The sequence below is a fragment of the Hetaerina americana genome, unplaced genomic scaffold (assembly GCF_022747635.1).
Source record: "Hetaerina americana unplaced genomic scaffold, ioHetAmer1.1.p SCAF_36, whole genome shotgun sequence".
NCBI classification, from domain to species: domain Eukaryota; kingdom Metazoa; phylum Arthropoda; class Insecta; order Odonata; family Calopterygidae; genus Hetaerina; species Hetaerina americana.
The window spans coordinates 1,227,753-1,254,784 of NW_027286941.1; the positions used below are offsets into that span (position 1 = coordinate 1,227,753).

The following is a 27,032-nucleotide window of genomic DNA, read 5'->3' on the forward strand; positions in this document are numbered from 1 at the left end:
TTCTATAATAAACCTTAAACCAATTATACTTATTTACCGATGTGTTTCTTATAGGCGACTGAATGAAGTATAAAAAGCAGCTGTTTATTTTCGAAAAAATAATTGGTCAATAATAGGTCAATAAGAATTAGATTTCTCTTGATTTAATTTTGACATAATAGTAGGCTTGATCTAAAACGAAAATTCTACGTAACTTTTTAGCCCATTTTTGTGCTTTGGTTCAGTCATAACCATCAGAAATAAACGTAATCTTTTAAAATGATCCGTGAAAAATCATCGATGGAAAATGCTATAAAAGACAAAATTCCTTATTTCTAGATGACTTGAAAAAGAATTGAGGACCAAAAGCAACGATACAATGAGTACGAACTCCATCCATCTCCGACTATTTTAAATTCACTACTAACCGCTTAAATAATACCTACACGGCATTTATTTCATTTATAGGTAAAATAGAGAGTCAAATAGAAATTAAATATTACGCCCAATTGTCTATTACCGCTGACTCTTCATTCATAATTCAGAAGGTACGGAATTCGTTACTAGATCTATTGGTCATTTTGAATTAAAAATTTTCGCCGTATTTTTCACTCGACGGGGAGCATCATTATTTGCAACATTATGAAGTCCTAAATTCCTTAAGATCTCTTGCGTTTCTGACAATGCTTCGAAAACGCGTGACGCATGGGCAGACACATTAATGTGTCCCATACAATGGAAGCCCAGAAAGTAAAGTTAGAAACACCACGACGAAGCCTTAAAATATTCCTGTCACGCTGACACAAGTGAACTTTAGTTTAAATCGGTAGATCGTCTAGAGATATATGGGGTGTGAGGTTAGAAAAATTACAGGCGAAGCTCAAAAATGGCCTTGACACATTCAACCCTTGGACACGGAATTGAATAAAACCTAAAAACCGTAACCCATCAGGAAATTTCTCCGGAAGAGGTTGGACATGTATTTATGAAGACCCCATTTCCATATCAAATTTCATAGTTACTTTTAGCACCTATACATAATAATAGATATATGGCGCGCGAAATGGAATCGGATCAAAAGGGAAAATAGGCACACTGCAAAGTAAGGCACCGAAACATTATGACACTGCAGTGATTTTTCTAAATTATAGATGGGTTAAGTATCATCCAATACTCTATTCTGATGCATTAAAAATCACTTTATTCGCCGGAATGAAAACCTCACGGATATTTTAATAATGGGCGATGGGATCTAAAGAAATCCAAAAATTTTTAATGTCTGCGAGGTTCCATTAAGGTTTAATTTTTTGATTAATTTTATTTAACCGTCTCCTTCATGAAAAATTGCTGATCCGAAAGAGGAAAGCGTGATGGAGTTACCATTCTTAGGGAGTGCAGAATCAAGGTGAAATATATCCTAGAAATGTCATGAAACCAATTTTGGCATAGTACAAATTATCATTTTACCATAAAACCGAAAAATGACGTGCAAATCTATAAAAGGCTAGCGGAAAATCTATTTCCAAACAAGCGTTAATTTCACCAACTGTATAAGTTCACGTGTAGGCGAAAAATGAGAAAATAAAAATTAACCAGAACCAATTATACGATAGACCTCCATCATACCAAGACAAGGTCATGCAGAACTGGGAAGTAAGAGGGAAGAAGTTCTATTGATTCATGGCCAAGCAACTTATGGTCCCCACCCCTGAAGTCATAAGTAGAAAATGTGACACCCCGCTGTTGACACGGGACGGCGTGAGGAATCACCCCCACGGAGAGAGGCGAAGGATAGAAGGGGGAGAGTGGAAATACAACAAAACAGAGAAGGGAGCGTTATAACATGTACTACATTAATTTTATGTCAGTCCCAAGCGGTTTTCTCTGGTTAACTTCAATTGTTGATTTACCGAAAATTTTAGACGGACTGACGTGCACACATAAATATTAAAATATATACTTGTAATTTAATTTTTAATACGCCCATATGTATCTCTACATGTACGTATTCAATAAGTTATATGTCCATAAAATTCTTCGGTAAGAAATGGTTTTTCCTACCCTTTATAATTCACCTTCTCCAGTGATACATTAACGTTTCAAGGTATTTCAAGAAATAAAAATTATATTAGAGAGAGTCCAAAAGAAACAGAATGACTGCAAGGAAACAAATATTAGCATCACATTGACCACATGGTTGGATCTTTCTCGACCAATCAAAGCAAACGATCTCAATTATATTGACAGCGACACGGTGAAAAGTTCATCGCTTCCAAAACTGCAGTTAAAGCCGCAGCATTCAGTTGGTAGCACTCAATGGTCTCCTCCGTTCTCGCGCAGGATCTTTCCGAAATGGACACGCCTGCTGAAGAGGCTGGAAGGCACCAAGGTGCGGGCACCAGGCTTCCTACCTCCTGGAGAGCAGTTTTCTCATTCGCCGCATAACGTTTTTGGGACCGAGGGTGACCTTTAGTCCGCCGATCGATCTTCGAGCTTGACACGAGTACAAGTAACACGCCTCTAACCTCCTCTCGTGCACAAATTGCACAAGAGAAGATAATATTACGCGGGGAATTCCGAAGTGTAAAACTCCGCTATCAGAGAACTTCCATGTGTTGCCTGAAAATTCACAGTTAATTTCGATATAGGCAGAACTCGGTAGATTGATGGCATGTTTTAATATAACTCTTATGCCTTTCATACCACGTAGAAACGAAGAAATTAAAAGAATTTCGTCCAATTCTGTCAGCCTTTCGTGCCACCGAAAAAAAATTAGTTTCATCACTTCCGCTGGTTTCAGCGAGGGGTCGAGGACGGATGAGAAAGGGAAGCCACCCAGCGCCCTCGGTCTCCACCGCATTCCCCGTCCAAAAAGGAGATAAATACATGTCGGAGATGGAAGAAGGGTTGACGTTTTGACGTGCGCGGTGAGAAGGGGAGACGAGTTGAAGTGTGAGAGCGAGATGGACGGTGGATGGTGAGGAGGGTGGTGAGGACCGGGGAGAGGAGTTGTCGTTGGGAGGGTGGCAAGTGGGGTCCCCGGCGTCCGCAGGGCATCGCATTAGCCAGAAGAAACAAGAGGAAACTGGAGAAAAATTGACAGGAGGCAAGCGTCGCGAGGGAAATGGTGATAAATTGAGTAGACGGCACTACTGCGGCCTCTCCTTTGCGGATAAAGAGGGCGTGTACGACCGCCACGTTTGCCAACTTTTCGATTCGCTGCGAGAGTCGAGCAAATTTTCTCCCCATTTAACGCATTCATCATGCACGCACGTGCAACTGAAACCATTCGCTTAATGATGCTCACAAGTCATTTAATAAACTTCGGGGGTCCGCTGACGCGATTTAAATCGGTCGACTTCAACATTTCATGGGCGTTTAAATAAGTTCCGCGTATGAAAGGAGAATGAAATAAAAAAATATATTTAACCATCTGAAGCTTTAACAGTTGTGCTCTGGTAATATATCCCTCTAAACAATTAATGTTATTTATTCGTAGAAAATATTTACTGAAAGCAATATTGTAACTTATCACGTGAATCCTTGATACAATGAGACAGTTTAGGTGAAACCATAAGAAAAATTATCTATTTATCAAACATTGGAAAAATATTATTCAGATTCAAAGACACGTAAATACTTCCACACTTTACATAGTTAAAATTGGGCACGAATCAACTGGCTGACCAAATTAATTTTGAGGTGTCTTGGAACGTTTCAAACAAGAACTCGCTAACTCATGTATTAGTTTAGGTTAAACATTTTGTGACACTTTGTTAACTTGACAAGTCAAGGCCTCTTAAATCTCTAGGTAGCACTAAAATGGACGATCAGGGTCTTCAAAAATATGAAAAATTTATAATTTCTTGATGTCAAAAAACAATGTACATGAAGGTTGACTGGATTGACAAATCCATTCATTCTAATTTCAAAAGACACAACCGACAAACATTACAACTTCGTGCAATAACAAATAAATGATTTTCCGCGTTTACCTAGTGATATAATAGTGTCCACTATAACATTTCACGTATTTCATACACAAATCAAGAGAATTATACAGTTAGTGAAGCAACATTTCTTAGGTTCATATGCCCGTAATTTATTTGGAAAAAACCACAGTAATCAACCTGGAGGTAATGGAAGAACTCTCCTAGCACTAAGCCTAAAGGAGGCCAGCTCCTTTCCCTGTACCGTCGCCTTTGGTTTCCCAGGATAATTGGTACGCTAAGAATCACACAGCTTGGGTAAATCTAAGGGTGCCCAGAGGCGTCCAAGTGAATTTACTTCGGCCCCGGGGTCAGTAGTTCAAGCTCTATCCACTAGACTACCAAGCCCCCGTCATATGTTAATGGAACTTAATTAATTAATTTTTAGAATGTATACAGCAAAGATAATACTTGAATTGCCCGCCAAACAACCGTTATAAGATCTGGTGCTTTCCCGGCGTATTAGTTGCGTGAATTCTTCTCGGGTCTTCCACCGGGTCAATGGCTCCATAGCTGCCGACGTTTCGATTCCCGACTCGGTCATCGTCATCAGGGCTGATTGCCGTTCCGCCAAAAAGTGTCCAATATATATACCCGCCTCCACGGCTCAGGTGTCATCTGATTGGTCCCCAGACCCACCATTGTCAGGGCGCCTCGTGATTGGCCGAGCGTTCTGCCTTGTTTCCCTGATGCATTTCAGAATAGGTTTCCAGGTATTGCTCAAATGAAAACCTGAACATATTGAAATTTTTCTTTTGAAGGCGGATCTCGATGGCCTCCTTTGCCAGACGATCCCAGTAGCCACGCGCGCGGCAAAGTAATTTCGCCTCGTCCCAGTTGATGGCGTGGTCTCGGCCGACGCTGTGTTCGGCGATGGCCGATTTTTCCAGTTGTGCCAGTCCCAGGTGTCTTTTATGCTCCTTCAGGCGGGTTTCAATCGTGCGGCCTGTTTCTCCAACATAGACCTCGCCGCACTCACACGGAATTTGGTTAACCCCGGGAGTCTTAAGGCCTATCGGGTCCTTCAAGTTGACCAGCTGGTGCCTTATTTTGGCTGATGGTACGTGAATAGTGGCGATGTTGAATCTCCTGAGTATTCTGGATATTTTTCCAGAGACGGTGGAGACATACGGCAGGCAGGCTGTGGCGAGCGGTTTCTCGTCCGTCCCCTCTACTCGTCTTCTGCCTTCCTCATCGGCCCTTCTGAGGGCCAGGAGGATTTGCCGCTCACCGTATCCGTTCTGAAGGAACGTCTTCTTGAGATGCTTGATTTCAGCCGGTAAGCTCTCCTTGTCGGCTACCGCCTTAGCCCTGTGGATCAGCGAAGACAAGACGGCATCGCGCTGAGCAGGATGGTGGTGGCTGTTACCGTTGAGATAGAGATCAGTGTGGGTGGGTTTGCGATAAACGCTATGCCCCAGCCTTCCGTCGCTTTTTCGGTGGATTAATATGTCAAGGAACGGGAGGCGATGGTTTTTCTCTATCTCCATGGTGAAGCGGATGTTCGGATGCTGGTTGTTCATATGCTCTAGGAAGGCGTTCAAGGTGTTAAGTCCATGGGGCCAAATTATAAACGTGTCGTCCACGTATCTGAAGAAACACTTTGGTCGCATCGGAGCTGAGTTCAGTGCCTTTTCTTCGAATTCCTCCATGAATAAATTAGCGATGGCCGGAGACAGCGGGGATCCCATGGCTACTCCATCTGTCTGCTCGTAAAACTTCCCGCAATCAGCCCTGATGACGATGACCGAGTCGGGAATCGAAACGTCGGCAGCTATGGAGCCATTGACCCGGTGGAAGACCCGAGAAGAATTCACCCAACCGTTATAAGCTTCAAAGTTTAAGGCAATAGTTTTTTTTAAGTGACGAAGCTTTTTTTAATGTTCCTCCTTCCAAGCGGTCGAGATGGAAGGTGTAAAGTTGCAGTAAACGATTTAAAGTGAATCTTTCCAATAATTACGGCATGGATTTCAACGCCAATTCGATTTTTAATCAACCAGATTTACCAAAGGTGAAGTTTTACGAAGTAATATTGGCAGTGCAGGTGAAAGGGAGAGTAGCGCTGCAAGAGAAAGCACGACAATGGTGACCGTGCAAAGGTGACCCTTCGCCGCTCCTCCTACGTCCTGTGGCGGAGCAGAGGCGGAGTGACGGGAATTGACGTGGTTGCGTGCGCGATCGAGGGCGAGGGAAGCGCGGGGGAGGAGCGAGCTCCATTTTTTACTCTAATGGCCGCTGTCACAATTAAGAAAATACGATGGGTTTGAGGAAAATAAGGGTCGTTGTTGACTGCTTTTCCAGACAATTCATTAAGGTGGCGTAGTGAATGTACCCAATAGGAAAAAAAGGTGGAGGTCTTATTGGCAAACATTTTAATAATATTAAACCAATATAGAGAGGAATATACAAACTATGAATCTACATTTTGTGTCGAATTGTACATAGTTTTTGCAACTACTTCGCGAAGGATGAAGTTCCAGAGCGATGGATAATTTCTTCATCCGGTCATCCCCGATGGAGGCGCAGTACTGCCTTCGTCTGCCAGCCCAGGGTCGCGGGCTCGATTCCCGCCTCGGTGAGTTTTCCTCCACCTATGGTTTGGGTGCTTGTAACTGTGTCAATTGATATATATATATATATATATATATATATATATATATATATATATATATATATATATATATATATATATATATATATATATATATATGAAATTCATCCCAAGCGTATCCCAATGAACCGACACCATGACCTTGCCTGCAGATTAAACGCTCTTCGCCTTCTTTGGAGCCGGTTCTCCCTTTTGAATCCATTGTTTTGAATGCTCTTTAGTCTCGGGTGTGAAGGAGTTGACCCATGTTTCATCCATGGTTCTGAAACGGCGTAAAAATTCCACTTTGTTGCTGTGAAACTTTGCTAAACACTCAATTGAAACATCTTCACGACACTGGTTTTGCTCGAGTGTGAGCAAACGCGGCACCCATCTTGCAGACAGCTTTCTTATGTCCACATTTTCAGTTAATATGTGATGTACCGCACTTTTTGAAATGCCGACTATGTCTGCTAGCTCGCGCACTTTCAGTCGACGATCATCCAGTATGCCTTTGTGAATTTTCTTCACCGTTTCTGGAGCCGTCACCTCATTTGGTCGACCAATGCGATGCTCGTCTTGACAGCTCGTAAGGCCTCGTTTAAACTCTGCTATCCAATATTTTACTGTTGTAAACGAGGGAGCAGACTCACCCAGAGTAGAATCCAGTTCAGCTTTTATATTGGTTCGGCTGAGGCCTTCCAAATAAAAGTATTGTATCACACAACGATGACCAATTTTCTCCATTTTCACAAATTCACTGAAAAGTTCACTATTGATAGCTGTCAAACAAAAATTAAACAACGTGGCGTCTTTAGACTTGAAACATATGTTTCCTAGATTGCGTACATTCTAATACCATGATATTTTTCAAACAACTACCGCCATCTCTAGGCCGGGTGCTTCTGGGACCACCCTCGTATGTGAAATAATTTAATGTCGTAACGTGCCTAGGAGAAATAAATTCGATTCAAGTGATGATTGAAATTTCAATTAGAGAAAACTTCATGTGATCGCATTAAAAATCTATTATCACTACTATTAAGATACATATAATAATACTATCCAAGAGTATTACTAGCCTATTGTTTAATAATAATGTGTGTCAACAGTTTTCATAGTCAAAAACAATTTTTCTACTTCTGACAATGAGATGGAAATAATAAACATAAACTTCAATAATTCCATCAAATATTAGTTTTTACAGATAACATGACCAATAGCGCTGCAAAATAAGGCTACCTGGTACGTGATTAAAAGAATTGGATTGAAGATACATAGTTGTTAAGGTAAAAGTTCACATTTTCGGAACGCTTGTTTTCTCGTGACAGTGAAAATACGTAATAAATAAATAAATGTAGGAATTCAAATGTTTATAAAAGTTATCACAATACTTATAATTAAATCAGATGGATAACCAAATATGACAGTCATATACGGAACACAAGATGATGCCTTTTTGTGAAGATCTCGTACGAAAAAAAACGAAGCGTCTCACATTTACTGCGAAATCTGATATGGGCACCTTAAACATGCGAAGACTCAGGGCGAGATTAATCCTATTGCAAAGATAACAATCGTGTGTTTTTTTATCTGTCGTGGAAGAAAAAAATCAACCACCTAATTTCATCAACAGGGCAAACAATAACCACATAACATGAAAGATGGACCGACGGACAGTTTTAAGTATTCGTTCTCCCGCCCATTACTCGCGACAGCAACACAAGAAGGAAAAACCAAGGCAGAAATGATTAAGCACTGGCGAAAGTAGTTAGGAACATACAAATTACATTCTCACACAACTCACATCTCAAAGCAGGACGCCACGCACTCTTGTACCGAGAGGTTAAGTTTCGTGTAGATATAGGAGTAGAGCTTATTTATTTGTGAATTTGCCGACCTTCATGAGTAGAATTCTACCTGTTAGTTATGGCTCCGCTGCATGTGAACCCAAAAGTTTCAATGGTTTCCTTATTTACCTTCTTAGTGTAGTCAGTGGAGTAGTTGACAGCAGTATAATATTCGTAATGTGGATGGCGGATGCTGCACGAATGGCGTTCGATCGCCTCCTTTCCACGCGCACTTTCGGTGAATCGCGGGGTGCGATGAGTACGTATGAGGTAAGGAGTAGTAGTAGAATGGCTGGCGGCCTAACACCCCCTGCGACACGTCCTTGTGACGGCTTGCGGAGTAGCGTATGGATAGATTTAGATGAAAATGACCCAATCTGTTTATAAGCAAAAACTTAAGGAACAACTTTGTGGCAAAAAAATTGAAGGTAAAAAGGGGTTTACTATGTGGAATATCAGAGCGAATGTATTATTAATTCTTGGATGAAAACAGGAACGTTCTACGGATTATTTAGGATTTAGATAAGCGGTGGTAAGAGAAGGGTGAAAATATAAGCTAAATCAAGATAAGGTCTAAGAAAAAGTGCCTGACAGGGCGGAGGAAGAAGTGGATTTGGCAGCGGACATTCGAAGAAAAAGGAGAAATTCGTGAGACAGGCCAAAGAAAGGTAACCGAGGCAAAAGAATGTCGAAGAATATTATTCCAGGGAGAAAGGCAAGAGGAAATGAATATAATGGGTATTTTGAAAGTTAAAAAGTGATTAAATGCTATGGGAAATCGAAGGATGTCATTAACATAACGCACACAAGCCAATGCTATAATTTTCAAAGGCCATTGAAAAACAATCTCTCCGTGTTCCACTTTCAACAGTACTGCAAATTTTCATCATATACTCGTCAAGAAATACAAATGGCCTCAAAATCCATGCCATGGAATGACTTCAAAAACCATGACCTTCGAGTCCTTTTGAGTGCCCTGCCCACCGGAATAACCGGTGGCCGATGGCGTCCAGCCAGACTTGGGCAAATTTCCCAACGTGAGCTCCGAGGGGTCGAACCAGGTGCGGGAGATTTTTCTCCTCAAAACAGAGCACAATAACATGATAACAGGAGAACTTGACATAGAAACCATTTGGCTTAAAGATATTTTGTGACTCGGCCTGCTATACAGCCCCACTGCCGTTCAAGCTGCCCTCGTTTATGGCAAGGGGCCGGGCCATCCGAGAGATTTCTTCGCCCTCGTTGTTTCCCAGCACCCTTCCGGGCCACCCACAACTTCCCCCCTCCCCCCGTCTCCACCGCTTCCCTTAATCCCCACCCTCACGTGCCAACTCTCGAAACACGCCCCGTGCTCATACGCACGTCACGGAAGCCCGAACTCCCTGCCGCGTGGGAGGAAGAAGGGCCGCCGACCGACCAGACTGCGCGCCCCTCACGCAATAATCAACCCGCGCCGCCGACTTTTCATTTTCACTCCTCTCCCTCCGCCGCCCGCTCCGTTATGAAACATTCGACCTCGGCATCCACCCACGCCGCAGCAAACCCCCTTCGCCACCCTCCTCGAACGTACGCCAGGAAACCTTTCCTCTCTTCCCTCTCTCCACTCCCCGATCCCCCCCGCCCGTTGGCCGGTCCCCGTTTGTGTTTCCGCATCCCTCGTCCACTTTATCGCGCATCGCAATCTCCTCACTCAGCGCGAGTTACACTCACCCAGACGTCTTTCGTTTATTGCGCAACATTTGTTAACAAAAATGTCTTCCGAGAAATCATGATGATTTTCGCCCTGCTTCCGCGTACACGTACACTCTTGCAATGGTGTATTTTAGGACTCATTTAACGTCGTACTCTTGAGTTCATTTCCCTTAAAATTGCCACGCACGGTATCTCGAAGGGTTTTGTGAATACATGAGATCTACGCCCGAATAATACGAGGGTCATCCGGAAAGTAGTACCCGTTCGTGCCGCATGAAGTGCTGACGACGCGAGTAGCCGCTGGACGAGGTCAGATAGCTTCAGTGGCTTGTCTGCCTTCTCTGAGCCAAGTTGCGTGACGCTAGCATTGCCTGTGTTGTTTCTGTGATTGTTTACAATGTTTAAAAAAATTGAGAACGCCGCCAGTTGTGAAGTGAGGGCAGTGATTAAATTCCTCAATGCAAGAAACGTTCGCCCATGTGATATTCATCGCCAATTAAAGGAGGTGTATGGAGACAATGTAATGGACGAGTCGTCTGTTCGGCGGTGGTGTCGCAACTTCAACATGGGGAGGGGGAACACACACGACGATGAGCGTTCGGAGAGACCGTCTGTCATTACAGACCAACTGGTGAGCTCAGTTGACGAATTCGTGAGGAACGATCGGCGCGTCACAATTGATGACATCTGTGAGCATTTTCCCAATGTTTCTCGAACAATTGTTCATGAAATTGTTAAACACCATCTGCATTATGCAAAAATTTGTGCAAGATGGGTCCCTCGCGTATCTCAATGAGCTGGCGGCGAAGGACTATGCAGCAGGAATACAGAAACTTGTCACACGTTATGACAAATGCCTTAATTTGCTTGGAGATTATGTTGAGAAGTAGTTTAAAGTATCCTCTTTCAAATAAAATTTTTTATGTTTGTTAATATTTACTTTTGTGTCTTTATTTCACGAACGGGTACTACTTTCCGGATGACCCTCGTATATACGAAAGTTCATGGTTTAAAAATGGCCAAACTATGGAAGGTTATAACTGCTTAACCCAAAAACCCAAGTTGATTTAGAGAAAACCAAAGATTTGCACATATCTCTTCACGAACGGAATTATCTAATAGATGGAATTTGAAATCTCAGAATAAACGTTAACTTATGTTTAAAAAAATATAATTTTACTTTATAAAATATATATTATGGAAGATATTTATTTAATATCCCATTGTACAAAAATATCTCATGAAAGATGACCATTCATTTGACACTCAGGGAATAATGAATTTTTGGGTCCTGGGCAACTGGAGGATGAGCAAAATTAGCGAAGAAATTCAGAAACGCCAACATCAATTTATTTCGGTGTCCTATGATAACTTCACTCATTTGAGTAAATTGGCGAATAAAATCACTTCAATTAGTAAATATACAGTGGTATTTAACGATTATTTTCCTGTGTTCCGATGGGACAGCATTGGGATGCGACAGAGTGTCAATGAAGAAATTTTGTTTAAGTTTTTATTCAGATATCATACCTGTGCCACTTTTTCACGTCCAAATCACTGGTTCCATTGGTGGAACAACTCCAATATTAAAAATAAAAAAAGAGCATTTAATTTTTCCCTATTCAGTAGTAGTATATTCTCTTTTTTCAATTCAGAAATAAATAAATTTATGTATATATAAACACATTATATTCAACTTATCTGTACACTCTCTCAGAGGAAACTTCGGAAGAAAGAAAAGAAAATCCGAGCAGACGATTAAAAATACAGCAGGAAAATTATTAATTGACAAGGAAAAATTCCAAGGGAATTGAAAGAATTGAGAGAGGATCTAAATAGTAAAGATATAACACCAATACTTTCAGACTTAGAAAAAGAATATGGCGTGCATTGGGATAGTTTAGGCCCGGAACAACTTAAGAATTCATAAGAGAGCGTGAAAGTTAGATTTGGGGCACCAGCCATTAATATAATCCTAATCTGTTCATTCAGGTTTTTAATATTTGGTGTCGAAGCACATCATCTTCAGCAAAAAGTACCTAATTCCACCTTATCAACCTATGTATGCAAAACGTGAATTTTAATTACAGTACTTTAGTTACCTGGGTCCTCGAATGCAGACACTTTTTGCGATCAATATCATACCACATTTTCGGCATGAAAGCCGTGCTTGCGGAAGGAAAGAATTGATATCATATTTAAAATATGGGTTACTTTTGAGCATGTAAGAAGATTGTATCCCAGGAAATTACTTCATGAAATATGGCATGTTCTACGAATGCTGCGATTTCATGCTACTACATGTAAGAGCAATGCTGTCAACCCAAATAAAAAACCTTCCTAAGTCCATATTTTCCCCTTCAATTGCATTCCACTTCTTATAACACGCACCAAAATTCTCTCTCCATTTCCTCCAACTTCATCCACCGCTCATTGTATTTCAGAGCATGACTAAGCGAAAACTCAATACAAATATGGCCTTGCAGTGTATACAATATCTGACCCAAAAGTAGTAGGAATTATTTTTTCCCGGAAAGACGGACAGACGGGCGACGGTTTCTCTGTCTGCGTTCGAGAGAGGGGAGTCTCAGGAAAAGCTGAAGGCAGGTATCATTTGGCTCCCAGCCTTTGCGGAGTGCGAATCGTGTGTTTGCGAAACCTCTACAACACGGCCTCATTACGCTCCGTCATGAACCGATTATTGGAACAGCCCTACGCCTTCAAGGTTTGCGTGAAACTGGGAAAAATTGGGAAAGAGACTTATGACATGCTCAAAGAAACTTACATTAATAATGCCATGGGTAGATCGGGTGATTTTGAATGGCACATGTTGTTTTGGAAGGGTAGAGATGATGAAGAAGCCGAACGTTCAGGACGCCATTCGACCTCTAAAGTGACGAAAATCTTGTAAGAGTGAAGGCTTTTTTGTAAAAGAATCGCATATTATGTGCTCCCATTGTTTTTGACGAACGTGGCATTCCTAAAAGTTATGTGCATCGATTTGTGCCCGAAAACATGAATATGAGAAAGATGTGTGCAAAGTGAAAGTGGATGCCGCAAGTGCTTTCGGACGAAAAAAAGGAAACTCGCATACGGATCTGCCAAGAGCTTCTCGATCATACCTTAGCCACCCTACAGCCCTGACTTTGCCACACCAAACTTCTTGCTCTCCCCCCGTCTCAAATCCGCGGTAAAAGGACGTCACCACGGCCACGGCCTGCTGTAACGCTCCGTTACGACAGGCCGTGACAAGGGAGCTTAGCATCACTCTAGACGCCGCCTTGCAGAAGACGAACGAGGCATGGAAAATCCACCGGCAGCGGTCTGTGGACGCACAAGGGTGCTACGTACAAGGCTTTTGAGTGAATGCATCACTTCTGGAAAAACATATTTTAAATCGAAAACTACTTTTGGGATAGGCCTTGTAAGTCTTCGAATTAACTACAATTAACACCAAAGAGGATTTTAGACCTTTTTAAAATGTTGTGATTTAAGAGCAATAAAACAATGTAACTTTTGTTTGAGCAAATTTATTTAAAAAATTCTACTAGATTCCATCTCTGATGAATCATTTTCTCACAAAGAAAATTTCTATTTTTGCTTGATCGCGTGGTAAAAGGTTGCTAGAATATCCACTTAGAGTATAAAATACGCAAATATTTTCCATATAATCTTTATTATGAAATTGTCCTCGACTAATTACTATAGCAACTCAATCGTATAAGAAAGAGAAAAGATGTGTCAGTAATTCATTTTGCTAAGAAGTTGAAATAATACAAGAGTTATGCTTTTTTATGGATTTATTATTTTCACGTTTATTACATAAAAGTCACTAAACCAGTTTTACTCCTCTAAAACTAGAAAGGAAACGATGGACAGCGCTCTTTTCCTACCAAGAGACTCAGGGAGTTATTAAAAAAAAAAGAGCCGGGTGAAATGTGAAAACAACATCGGGAAGACGTTGCCGAAAGAACGAATATGGTCTCGTTCCCACGGATTTTTCCCCTGTAAAACAACCCGTGGCAACGACCCCGATATACATTTCTCTAAAAAAGAAAACGTAGACGAAGAAAGGACGATACCATTGAGTGTATCCAATACCGAGGCCATCTGGACTGGCCCTAAGATACATATGGCGTGCACTGCCTATCGATATCACCATGGATCGGCTATTTCCTTGTAAAAGGTTTTCACCTATACCCGCTTCTGCATCATATCATTTCGACTTTTCCTCGGCGTCGACGACACAGTACACCCGCTTAGTTTATGCGCAGTTTCATTCCGGTTATCACACCATTACCACCATCTTAGGATGCCCCTTATTTTCCGGAATTGATCGTTTCCCATTTTGTTAAATTTTACCCCATCCAAAGATCGGAAAGAAAGTCCTGGCATATCATTATTTTCCTGAGTATATTCCGCGTGCGAAGTTGTCAAAGAAATTAGAAATCAGAACAACGGTCCGTGTAACATATAGGAATACGTCTTCTATTAAGGCCATAGTGAACTTTCAAAAATATGATGCTGCATTACAAAATAATGCTCACAAATCAAATATATATATATTATTTATCTCTAATTGACTCAATACGACTCGTAATTCACAAGTCATTCGTTCAATGGAGAAAGAAAACCTTAAGAACATGAAATGAACTTAGCACTGAGAAAATATTTTTAGACTTACGATGCATTAAAAAACATTAGCTTTATATAATAATACTTGTATTAAATCTAATTGAATATTATATGAACCTTCCAATAATTTGTTAGGAATCTTATTATATTAATTAGTAATTATTGTCATGAGAATTGCAGATCTTACTTAATTACTTACTTACTGATTATAATACTTAAATAACTTTCTTTTTTAAAAATGTCTTAGAAAATATTCTTACGCCAATTAAATTGAACTATTTATCATAATAATATTTCTGTTTTGAAGGATTTATATCTCTATCTAGAAGATTGAGTTACTTAATGAGTTTGTTGACCTTTAAGGTTTTAATAGGTCAATATCATAAGGGAATCACTGCGATTATTTATCTCCTGTAGACGATTCGTCAATAGAACCTAATTGGCGCCCTACGGAAAAATGTATTGTAATTTGAGGAAATATCAATCTTCAAATATTACCAATTGAAGCATTCTTCTAAGTGTCCATAACGAAATAACCTTTCGCTACAAACACGAGATCACATTGAAAATTGAGTGAGGAAGAATTTTATAAGTCAATTGGCAAGAAGTGACCCTATTTTGAGTACATCAATGATTTCATGCTGTTAAAATTAATAAAACCAAAAACATATTTGAAAACTGGAAAGGAAAGAGACAATGGTAAATTCAATGACGAGGTGGTGGTAGTAGTAGTAGCTTTAGGGGAGGCGACCGATAGCTGAGGTAATTTGCGCTGCAAGGGATGGATGGGAAAGGATAAAGGGTGGAGAGAAACCCGGCGTCGGCATAAACCTACTCTGAACGAAAGGCGCCAAGAAGTCTGCAGTTTAACGTCCCATCCGACGCACGGTGTACTGATTTAAGGTGCTCTCTACAAATCACCTGAAAAAAGGATCGCGATACCACTGAAAAAATCTACCGTCTCCAGGAAAAAGATGAGGGAATAGGCAATACAACAGCAACCATAGAAATCTAATGAAAAAGTTAAAAGTAGTAGTATATCGGAATATAATATTTTTAAGACGTTACTTGATTGAAAATTCTCAGCAGATATACCTGTAAGATTTTAAGCTCATATTTTAATCAATTTCAGTAACTATAAAATATATTAGTGGCACTTCAAACAGGATAATGTGAAATATTCGGCAAATTGATATCGTAAATGAGATCTTTATAAATACGCCTTTGGATTGAAACTCAAATCCGCCCTTAGCATTTGCTACTTTCAACTATACTTCTAGTAATTAAATCGATTGAAATTCCTTTAAATATAAAAATGGCCTTTAAACATTTTTAATTTGCTTTAAGAAAATCAAAGGTGCAAAGGTGCTTAAGCAATCGTCATAAAAAAAAATCGTCATAAAAACCCCTCTCGCACTCACAGGCGACCTGCTAGTGGCACAGGATGATTTCTCACATCGCTTAGAGACGCTTTACCACATTTTATTTTTTTCCGAAAATAATGTCTTCAGGGGCTCCACATTCCTATTTTCGAGCATCTCTTTTCCCCGCCAAATTTTCCTTTGTCTGGATCAAATAGCCTAGTTTGGCTTCGAGTCTCAGAAAACCGTTTTATAAAACCGGTAACCCGTTCCATCCAGACACTTTGCACACGATCACAACAACAAAACAGCATTAGTCGGGGACGAGTCATATATTTTGTCAAATACGGACGTTAGAAGTTACTACATGCAGAGCGTGTAGCCATTAATCCAACCATCATGGCACCAACAATTTTTAACGAGACTCTTGAAACTTTAATAACACATGTAAATTAAGTAATTTCCAGAATTGAAAATATATACATGTATACGAGCGGGTTTTTCACAAATTTCTCTGCGAGAAAGGCATTTGCTTGCACTCCGCATCAATGTAGTAAGGGTCAACACCTTACGAGCCCCTTACCCCTCCAAAATAGCGCTCTCAAAACACACAACGTAATTCATAAACTCCTGAGGTCGCTAAAATTCCCCTCCCCGTCGCGCTATCGGATGTCATCTGCCGTTCGCTCACCCTCCTCTATCACCCCCCCTCTCCCCGTCCCACCCACCCACCCACCCCGGCCCTCCTTACAATCTATTTCCGCCCCACGGGGTTCCACCCCTCACGCCAAGCCCCATGGGTAGACACCCTGCCATTTTTCCCCGTCCCCTCTTCTTCTTTTTATCCCCACTTTCGCCACTCCTATCGACATCTCCCGCCGATGCTTTCTCAAATCTTTATCGGCAATCTCACCCTCGGCCTGTTTTTTTTCCGTCCTTTTTCCCTCTTGGTCTGCATGTCCGTCGAAACCAGTCTTCTTCTCCACGTCTGGCGATCCACTCCGAAAAACCTTCTCACAGTCCTCAATAAAAATATTCGCAACAGACCACGTCTGTCCTTCCAGCATGCAGCATAGCTGCTTTTTTCTGCCTACCTATGACTAAAGAGTTATTCTTTTTTCTAGAAATGTGAGGAAAATGAAATGAGTACATAGTTACTTCCAAGCAGAAGACGCTGAAACGAGAGAACCTTCTAAAACACCAACGCGGCTCTGACTTTAAAATATTTAATTATCATAAAATTGGTACGACAAAAATTAGGATTTTTTTCCTAAAAAAAAGAAATTTCCGCTCCTGTGATTGCTGTAATCACTGGTGACCGTACAGTGGATTCCACGCCGCTTGATAGTTCAACTTCGTGGCGCACCGACAGAAATTATTTCTGTTGCTTTCATTTATTTCAATCCTCTATACCCTTGAAAGTAAACGAGTCAATAAACGCAGGCACTACGACGCTAAAAATTATACAACTCCATTCCTCTTAACGTTTTTGCAAACCCTTTTCGAGAAACCTTCTCTGTAGCAATAATCGACCGCTATAATAAAGTCCAAACAGAGCCGTAAAAAAATTCCACGGCGGATCAAATAACATTGTTGTTTTTAACTTCATACCGGAGCTGCACCGGAGTTCTCCTTCCGAGGGGCGACGCTCGATCCTTTACTTCCCCCGCTCCCCTCCTGGACCAACCCGCCATCCAGCCCCCTTCATTCCCGAAAGGGCTTAGATACCGTCGGCCTCGTTTTTATTGTTCCCAACCGCCCGCCCCCTTCTCCGGCCCATTTCACCCACGACGCCGCCGCCACATAATACGACTTCGACCCCTTCCTCGGTCCACTCCCCGCCCCTCCGCCTAAAGCTACCAGCCATCTTACCTTCCTCTACCGCCGCCCCTCTCCGCCCCTCCAACTCTCCTCTCCACAACCCCAAGACGCTGACCAACCCCACCCCCACGCCTTTCCCTTTCACCCTCCATATCTCTTTCACCCCTTTCCCTTTCACCAGCCGCTCGCCCCACCCACCTACCCTTCCCTCATCTGCTCCGCGTCGTAAACTTTGCGTCCTGCGTCCGATGTCGCCGCCCGCTTTAACCCCTCCGAAACGACAACCCTTATGCTTGCGCCACCCCTCATCCAGTCCCCCCTTCCCGCCCCTCGTTGGCTTCCTCTCTCCCTCTCTCTGTCTCCCTCGTTCCACACTCCCTCGTTTCATCAGTCCTCATTTCGTCCCTCAAAGGTCGTGTCTTAATCCCTACTAAGGAGGAGCTTCCGTGGTTCCGGGACTACACAAGTACTACTTTTACGGAAGATTTAATTTCCGTCATGACTCTCTCTTCTCCTTCTATTATATACTTAAAGGGAAACGCAAGGAAATATATTAAGTATATTGCGTATATATTATTAGAGATGCGACTACGGGAGGAGATGAATTGAAATATTTATCGGATCGAAAAGAAATTCGTTCATGAATTCAATATGTAGCATATTTATTAAAACTTAATTAACTTCATTTGAAGAAAGTGTGGATTTCCTCCCAAAGTGGTCAGGTAAGTAACATAAATGATCAGCCGTACGCGGCGACGCTTTTCAAGATGGGGCCTAGTAAGGTGGGGCGAAAATATAGGTGACGTTTTCTTATTTCATTCTAAAATTTAGGCTGTGAAATAGTGTCCAGCAGACAAGTTTCTAAAGCCAAGTCTCTATCTCGAACAATGAATGCTGGCGACACAGAAAGTTACGCACATGCATTAGGACTTTACTTTAGCCTTACTCCATAATTTAGAGATTTCCTAAACTTCCTGTGGATACTCTACTTTCAAATAACTCGCATAATAAACTCCTGCATTTATTTAACTTGAACGTTTCTTTCCACTTGCCTGAACTATTTTATAGTTTGCTTTCGCTCGGATACGAAAAGTAAGTAATGACTTGAATGGTTTAAACGCCGCCTTCGCAATTCACATGTTCTCCTTTCCGTCCCCAAAATAAGATGAGTTACGCCTACATTCCGGTATTTCTTATCGCGAATCCACTTGGCAATGACTAACGCGAAGCCACTTGATTCATCAGATTCTCCACTCCCAGAGACGGATTCCCCGAACGCGCTCATTTTTCATAGTCCCACTCGTTTCTCGCTACTTGGCGAAAACGAGGCGAGAGAAAATAGTTTTATTTTAGAATTTCCACGAAAATTATTCTCAAGCGTCAACGCTTTATATCAGATAGAACCGTCTCGGCGTTCTCCGATGCATCAGGTTTAACTCGGGACTGTTGGTGTCACGTGGTCTGCGTCAGTGCCTCCCAACTCTGGATTTCCCAGGGGAGCAGGGCTGGATTCAGTGTTATAGAAGTATTTTTATCCAATTCTCAAGAATTGATTTATTCGCACTTCGAAAAGGACCAAATTTTTAAAAATGATTATATGTTTATCAGTAATTAATGTAAGCCTTTAAGATACCTATGTTAAACTAAATTCATTTATACGTGGAACCAAGAATAAATCAGCGCCTAGTCCAAACTTTTCACATTTAACATCAGGTCGATAAGGACATGCAAAATTTGAAAAATGTCTACAACAAAAATGTGATATAGATATGAAAATCACAATTATTTTCAACGTTGATGGAAAAAATATACTACAAACAAAATATCAGTCATAGATATTAATACATTATGACTTAACATAGAACATCAAAATTTTCATTTATTAATTATCCTCGGAAGAGCTCCTGTAGTGAGTCAATGAGCGTTACAAGTCGTGTTTCACCAAGCCACCAAACATTGAGCTGATTTTGGGAAAAAATATCAATTAGACTACCATATCTTCTCGTCCTTTGGCCTAATTTCATTCCTAAATGAAGTTCTTTTCTCAGTGTCGCAAACAATAGAAAAATATCCGTTTCTTTTTCCATTCACAATTAGAGAGAATGTTTCATTTACCCAGAGCCTTGAAAGATCACTGAAAACCTCTGAATAGAATAGCTAATAATATGGTAGAACTGGTTCATAAAATAAGGAGTTTTCCAAGATTAGAGGTCTCCAAGTGGAAAATGACTAAATTCCTGGTTTCATTATAGTTTACTCCTGGTTTAGAAATCCAAGGTATGACAATGGGCATAAGTATAGTGCGTTTAATGCATTCATTGTTTGACCAGTGATCAAGTAACCATTTACTTCCTAAGTAAAATGAAGCCTGGTATAATTATTCAAATTTCAATCAATTGGTTCATAGAAAATTGCACATCCGATATTGGGCAAACTAATGCTTATGGAACTTGCATGTTTAAAAGTTTCTGAAGAACATTTATCATGAAACTAGATTCTCTTATTTGCAGAGGTAAATGGTAAAAATTAAAAAAATGACAAGTGGCGTTTCTCTAGTAATGTTTTGATGAAGAAATACATCCGACAGCATCGAATTTACATAGCTGTTGTTGAAATTGATTTGAAATATTTTTTAAACCAAATATTCACTCAAAATATTTCAGTTTGGTTACACACGTATTAAAATGAAATCAATGATGAGATCCTCATGCGGCAAGGCGGGAAAGGGACGGATTGCTTTTACTCCCTATCTGGGAAGCGTGATGAAATCGCATTTTCCATCAGGTAAAAATCTTGAGCTGGAGTGCCCATGCGTGAAGTTTTGACACCTCATTTCTGTACCCCGTTATCCAATGACGTTTTGATTGGCGGCTGTCCTGATCTCGCACTAATGATCCGGCGTAGAATTTTATCCTCAGTCATAGCTGTTGATGGGGGAGATGGGAAAGGTGCGAGGCGAAGGTGAAGACGAACCACGATTTCCACGATGGCCGTAAACAGCAAAACAGGATGCCGAATCCAAGTGGCAGCAAAATAATATGCCCAAGGTCTCCGTTCATTTTGAGACTTCATAAAAATGTAGTAGATCCGGAAAGAACATTGCAAGGAAACTTTCAAAATGATCTTCAAGAGTTCCTCAATTTGACTTTTAGTTTTAAAATTTAATCATCTGGAAGTGAGAGCTTGAAAGAAAAAAGATGAAACACGAGATAGGAAGGGAGAAGAAACAAATTTCACTTAATTGAAAAAGAATTTGATGACTAATACTTCTCTGCCACTACAATCTGCATGATGTACTAGTCTTTCGCAAAACTTCCCATTCAACGAATTTAATTCCACCTTCCAGCAATGTGACACAGTGTGTTTTCTGTTAATAATGATGAGTCAAACATTTTTTTTACCGCAGATGTAATTTATTTCCTTGGTTCGATACCGGAATTCAGTTTAACAAAACTATTTACTTAGCGAAGTTAAATTGTCATTCTAGGTACAGCTTAATATTTCGATAAGAAAATTTAGCGTTTAAAATATATTTCCTAAGTTGGGCGCTTTTTCCTTCAAACGTGCTTAGCATTAATTTGATTGAATGAATTATTTTCCGTGATGACTGACTCCTTATCAGAATCTACATTTTAAATCTTTGACACCAGTCTTTTTCTTATACATAAGTATCTAGACGCATGGAAGAATTATTTCAATTATGCTACAATGTAACCAACGGTTTACGGAGACTCTGGAATTTCATTCCAAACATTAACTGGAATTGAATTTAAAATTTCTGAATGTTATATTTCTTCTTATATACTTTAAGGATGGCATTGAGCATGAAGTGATCAAGTAGGCCAAAAAATCTTAAACTTGACACATTATTTCTCTTATCCGATATAAAGACGGATTGGCGTGCGAGGACCCCGACTCGACCAATATTTGCATAAAAAAATCGTTTGACGAGACGACTGAATGTTTCGTATTATTTAGTCAATGGCAGGTTCAACGTTCGGGTCAAATGCCACCCTTAAATTCATTAGTGCGGACAAAAAGAAAGCGGTGGAAATTATTTGTCGCAAAGGGAACAGGAGTGGAGGAGAAAGAAGAAAATTTTACGATCGTCATTAGAATTTTGTCGAGGGGAGGGGGAGGAGTGGGAGTCGGCAGATGACGTGAGGGGGTCAAAGGGGGATTGGGGGTGAGCGAGGCTGTGTTCCGGGAGGGAGGAGCATGAGGGACTTTCCTTACATTCCTGCGAAAGGTTGGCAAGTCTCCAACGTGAGTCGGAGTGCCTGAAAAAGAGATGTGCGAGGGATGAAGGAAGCAGATGATGAGGGCACGAGTGGGTTCATCTTTCGGAGAGAGTCCTTTTGGGAGGGAAGGTGTGCCGCGACGGGATAACTACGTGGACTAAGCCACTGACCAACGCAAATAAAGGAGTGAGAGGGAGTCGAGGCCTTCAAAGGAAACAATCGAGATTTCCTTAAACGGAGTGGAGATGGAAGGCAGGCATTGGGAACCCGCGAAAAAAAACACGATAAATGATATGGAGGAAGGGAAAGTAACGAGGGCCGGGAAATAAGCCGGGAAGGTTCTTAATGCGAGCCACTGCGCTGAGACCGCGTGTTGTTTTACGCTTAATCCTCAATAGAGTGGTTATGAAATATGCAATTTTGTGGTAAGGCAAAAGGCGACGGGAAGGTCTTTATTTTCGACACATATATTTATAATCAAATACATTGTTCTTTCTTCGATAACGATAGTAGAGACAAAAGCGGTTGAACTAAAAGTAGAGGAAGAAAATTTTAAAGATGGCAGTGATCACCTGGAATGGTACAAACATAACTGTTATTTTAACATAAAGACTGGAGATTTTTTCCATTATACGTAAGATTCGTGCTCGTTACTTGCTCGTGTAGGCCTTAAACGTGGCGAGAGAAAGATGTGCTTTCTTGTTCCGTAAAAAAACAAACGTATTGCATAATCTTTGCCTTCCTCCGTCAAGTCTATAAATCATGTGTACACTATATGAGTGGGCATGACTCTCCTTTCAAGGAAAATTAAAAGACCAACGCCCTCGTTGATGGATGATTCTCTAGCCCAGCCTAAAGCCTAAATTGGCTTATGAGCAAGCAATTCATTAATACATTTCCGTAAGAATTAAGGCTTAACACCAATTAAATTCGCTCCACACTAAATTAAAGCGTATGCGGTAGTTGAGGAATGACAGTATGATTTATATTTTAGCCTGGACGTTAGAATTTACCGCGAAGATTATATGTTGAGCTAATATGTACACATATATAAATATTAATACATACTCATAAATATAAATATATTTACATATACATATGTTTTATAATTTATCGTCATATATTATTATTAACTAACCACGTATTTAAGGTTGAAATTGATAATTCATTAACTAGATGAGTATATTTATACACAAACACACACACATATATATATGGCATATATATATATATATATATATATATATATATATATATATATATATATATATATATATATATATATATATATATACATACAAACAATGTAGATTTTTGAACCATAGAAACACAAAGAAAGGACACTCACATATGTTGTTTTGACGTTTCAACGGCACGGCCGCCGTCATCAGAATTCTGATGTAGTCGTCGTCATGATTCTGATGACGACGGCCGTGCCGTCGAAACGTCAAAACAACATATGTGAGTGTCCTTTCTTTCTGTTTCTATGATTTAAAAATCTACATCTGTGTTTTTATATATGTGCGTCGCCGAAGAGCGTTTCATTTCGTCCCAAGGCCCAAAAATACTTCTTCTGTGACAAGTCCGACGCCATAAATCGTATATTTTTGGCAGGAAAATGGACTGGAAACGCGAAGTAAATAGGAATGCAAACGTGGTCGTACGTTTCCCAAAAGGTACATGTGGATGAATGCGAAAACCTGGGCACACAGATTCACAAAAGATAGGAAATATCCCGAAAATAAAACACACTCCTTCTATTAGGCCTGACGTTCACCGAACAAGAAGAAAAAGGCGGTCGAGAAAGAAGTAGATCTCATCCGAAACCTACAGAGGCATCTATCGGTGAAGCGGAGCTGAAACGGGCAGGCAGAGGTTGGAGTGAAAGATGGATGGTCTCGATAAAGGGAGACTAGGGGAGGGATGGCTTAGGACGATGGTTAGAAATGGATAGTAGTATGCAGAGGAAGTGTAAATAGCGTAGGAGTTGGAGGAGAGTCGGTTGTGGGAAAGGGCGTAGTCCGGAGGGCGGGGAAGGCATGGGGGGAAGGAAGTAAGGCGGCGGAGACCGAGGCGTTTTCTCATCCGCAGCTCTCGCGAGATTCGGGCACCAGCGTCGGAAGACGAATGGCCGAGGAACTGGACAACATGCTAGAGGAAACGGCGCTTTAAGTGTGGGTGGGTTGGAGCGAGTTGGACGGGAGGGAGGGCTGGGGGAAAAGGCAAACGAGATGGCGGAGGGGAAGCTGCGTGGAAGTTTTTCGCTCGATTACACGAGGAGAGCGCCATTCCATGCGGCCGGCTGTTTTCTTATAGATCTCCCGCATCACTGAACTGAAAAGAGGCACTGACCACCCAGGAAATTCATGAGTGCATATGCTTAAAAAGAAAGGTTTAATTTTTCAAGTGAAATTGCTGAGGATTGGTACAGCAAAAGTCAAGGTCCGTTTCCGTGTGGTCGACTTTCCTTTCGCCCTAGATGACACAGAGAGCGCACAATACGGCTAACTCATGGTCTGCGAAACCATAAGGTCAGCACACAAAAAAATATATTTATATATAAATCATGGAAGATGTGAACATGAATGTCACACTCCAACCAGAATATTAATTTTATTTAAATTCATAATAAAGCATTGAGGTGTGACTCGGATTAATCAGACTTGGATTCGGTTGCCAGGTTAATTTATTTACATATACTAATATACTAAAAAGTTAACGGAACCTTTTGTTATCCACAATTAAATTCATAATTTAAAATATTTCCTCACTAATGTGAACGATATTTTTAAGCAGCACATAATTCCGTTGTCAGGTTAATGATAGTTTTGCAGAGTCATTTATTGTCATGAGGAACACCCTTTTTTCAGGGATCATTATCCGAATTCATCTCATCTCAATTTTTCCGTGATTTTTCAACAGTGATTTATTATACCATTATAATAGAAGGCCAAACGAATAAAATGGTAAATAATAGATTAATGTTCCCACAAGAGTAGGGGTAAAAATATTTAGGGCCAAGGGATAACAAATTGTTTGAAAGTTGAAAAAATTAACCTTGGAAAACTTCGTAATTTGCTTTTTATAATTGCATTAAAGGACAATAAAGATGAAATTAAAATGACGTGTTCCGCAAAACTGGTGCATTCATTATCCTCAGGTGATGAGTAGCATTAATTATATTTTAAATACCCACATAAAATCTAATTAATGGAAGAGATATCTCCTCCATGAAAAGTATAAAAACTGTCAGGTGGTGGAAATATTTTCATCGTGAAAACTGATACCGCAGTTAAATATACGGCTCGCAAATAAAAACACGATGCTGACTTGACTGGATAAAAACACCAATTATGTTGAGGAGATAGTCTTGCGACAGTCGCAGCAAAGTAATGAAACATCCGTGAAATATATTGCAACGAGACCATAACCTTTGGACAAAATTATTTCCTACTACAAATACCTAATTGATAGGAAAACATTATACGATGCCAACCTATGTGACATCACGTAAATAATGGAATACTACCGTGAGGAACAAGTACGTTGGTATTGAGAGACAGCCCAGGGGATTTTAAATTTGATAATTTGATTCGCACGAAGCAGTGATAAGATACATTGAAAGGACAAAAGGGAAAAGGTAGGAGGCGAACGTAGGAGGATACAGGAGTTAGAAAGAGAGAAGGCCAAGGAGATTGGGCGATAAGAGGAGCGGAATTTTGTAGAAAGAGAGAGAGAACAAGGGACCGGGTGGGTGCCGGAAGGAGAGAGAGCCTGCTCCACCGTTTCCATGACAACAGAGATACACGAACAGGGCAGGCCTCACGAGGCTTTGCCTCTACAGGTCGCGTTTTTACGTGTTTCGAAAAAAGAATCCGGATGTGATACAAAATTTGCATTCTCTTACACGGACAGCATGAATGAACAGGATGTTGTTCGTAACGAAGGCAAAGGAAAAATTACCAGCACTGGGTTGGTACAAATAACGAACATTCTCTTTCTAGTCTTTAGGTCTTTGAACATTTCAAGGAATCCTTGAATAACTAAAAAAAACACTTCGCATACACACACTCCTCGGAATTTCTACAGGATAAATAAAACACAACCATATTTTTTATATGAAAAATAATTTTTGCAAAGAAAAAATTGTCAATATTAATTAGTTCACTCGTCTGTCTACACGACTACACGTGAAACACCACGTGCTTGTTGCTGAATCACCATTAAATCGTCACCTTTAATTCGTGGAACATCATACTAGAAAACTAATTTCATATAAGTGAATTCCTTTAAAAATTTCATTATTTACATAATATGTGGATCCCTTCGTAGTAAGGCCATTTAAATATTTGTTTAAACACAATAAAATATAAAAAAGAAAATACGTACTGGGAATCTCAAAGACGATTGACATTACGGGCCTGGGAACCCGCCTCTTGAACCGTCCGTGAATTTAGCGATAATAGATATTATTTTCTTTAATTATATATATATATATATATATATATATATGCATATAAATACATACAAACATACATACATATTCACATACACATAAACAAATATATGTATATATATATATATATATATATATATATGCATGTGTATTTATATATATATATACATATATATATATATATATATATATATAATAAACACAGTAATCAACCCGCAGGTCGGTTTTTTGGCTGGCGGTAGCGGTTATCTGTATTCACACATCAAGCTAGGTGGCCAGTTGTATTCCCTGTGCCGGCTATGGTTTCCCAGGAAGATTTCATACCCGAAAAATTATAAAGCTTGGATGGAGATGCTGGTACCCACAGAGGCGTGCCCGAGAAGCGAACCCGGGCCCTCCGGTCAGTTTTCCAACGCTC

At 40.4% G+C, this 27,032-nt stretch overlaps 1 protein-coding gene across 1 annotated transcript; it reads right to left on the bottom strand.

Moving 5' to 3' along the window:
• Positions 1-4,104: 4,104 nt before the first annotated feature.
• Positions 4,105-5,659, bottom strand: LOC139691469 (uncharacterized). The gene is made up of 2 exons (XM_071589291.1): positions 4,754-5,659; positions 4,105-4,206 (listed from the first exon to the last, which is right to left on the bottom strand). The coding sequence occupies exons 1-2, from the start codon at positions 5,657-5,659 to the stop codon at positions 4,105-4,107; spliced, it is 1,008 nt and encodes a 335-aa protein (XP_071445392.1).
• Between the last annotated feature and the right edge of the window lie 21,373 nt (positions 5,660-27,032).

Coding starts and splice junctions, on each gene's coding strand:
- LOC139691469 (XM_071589291.1), bottom strand. CDS start 5,659: ATGGGATCCCCGCTGTCTCCGGCCATCGCTAATTTATTCATGGAGGAA. Junction 4,207..4,753: donor GTGGCTACTGGGATCGTCTG/GCAAAGGAGGCC, acceptor TGTGATTCTTAG/CGTACCAATTATCCTGGGAA.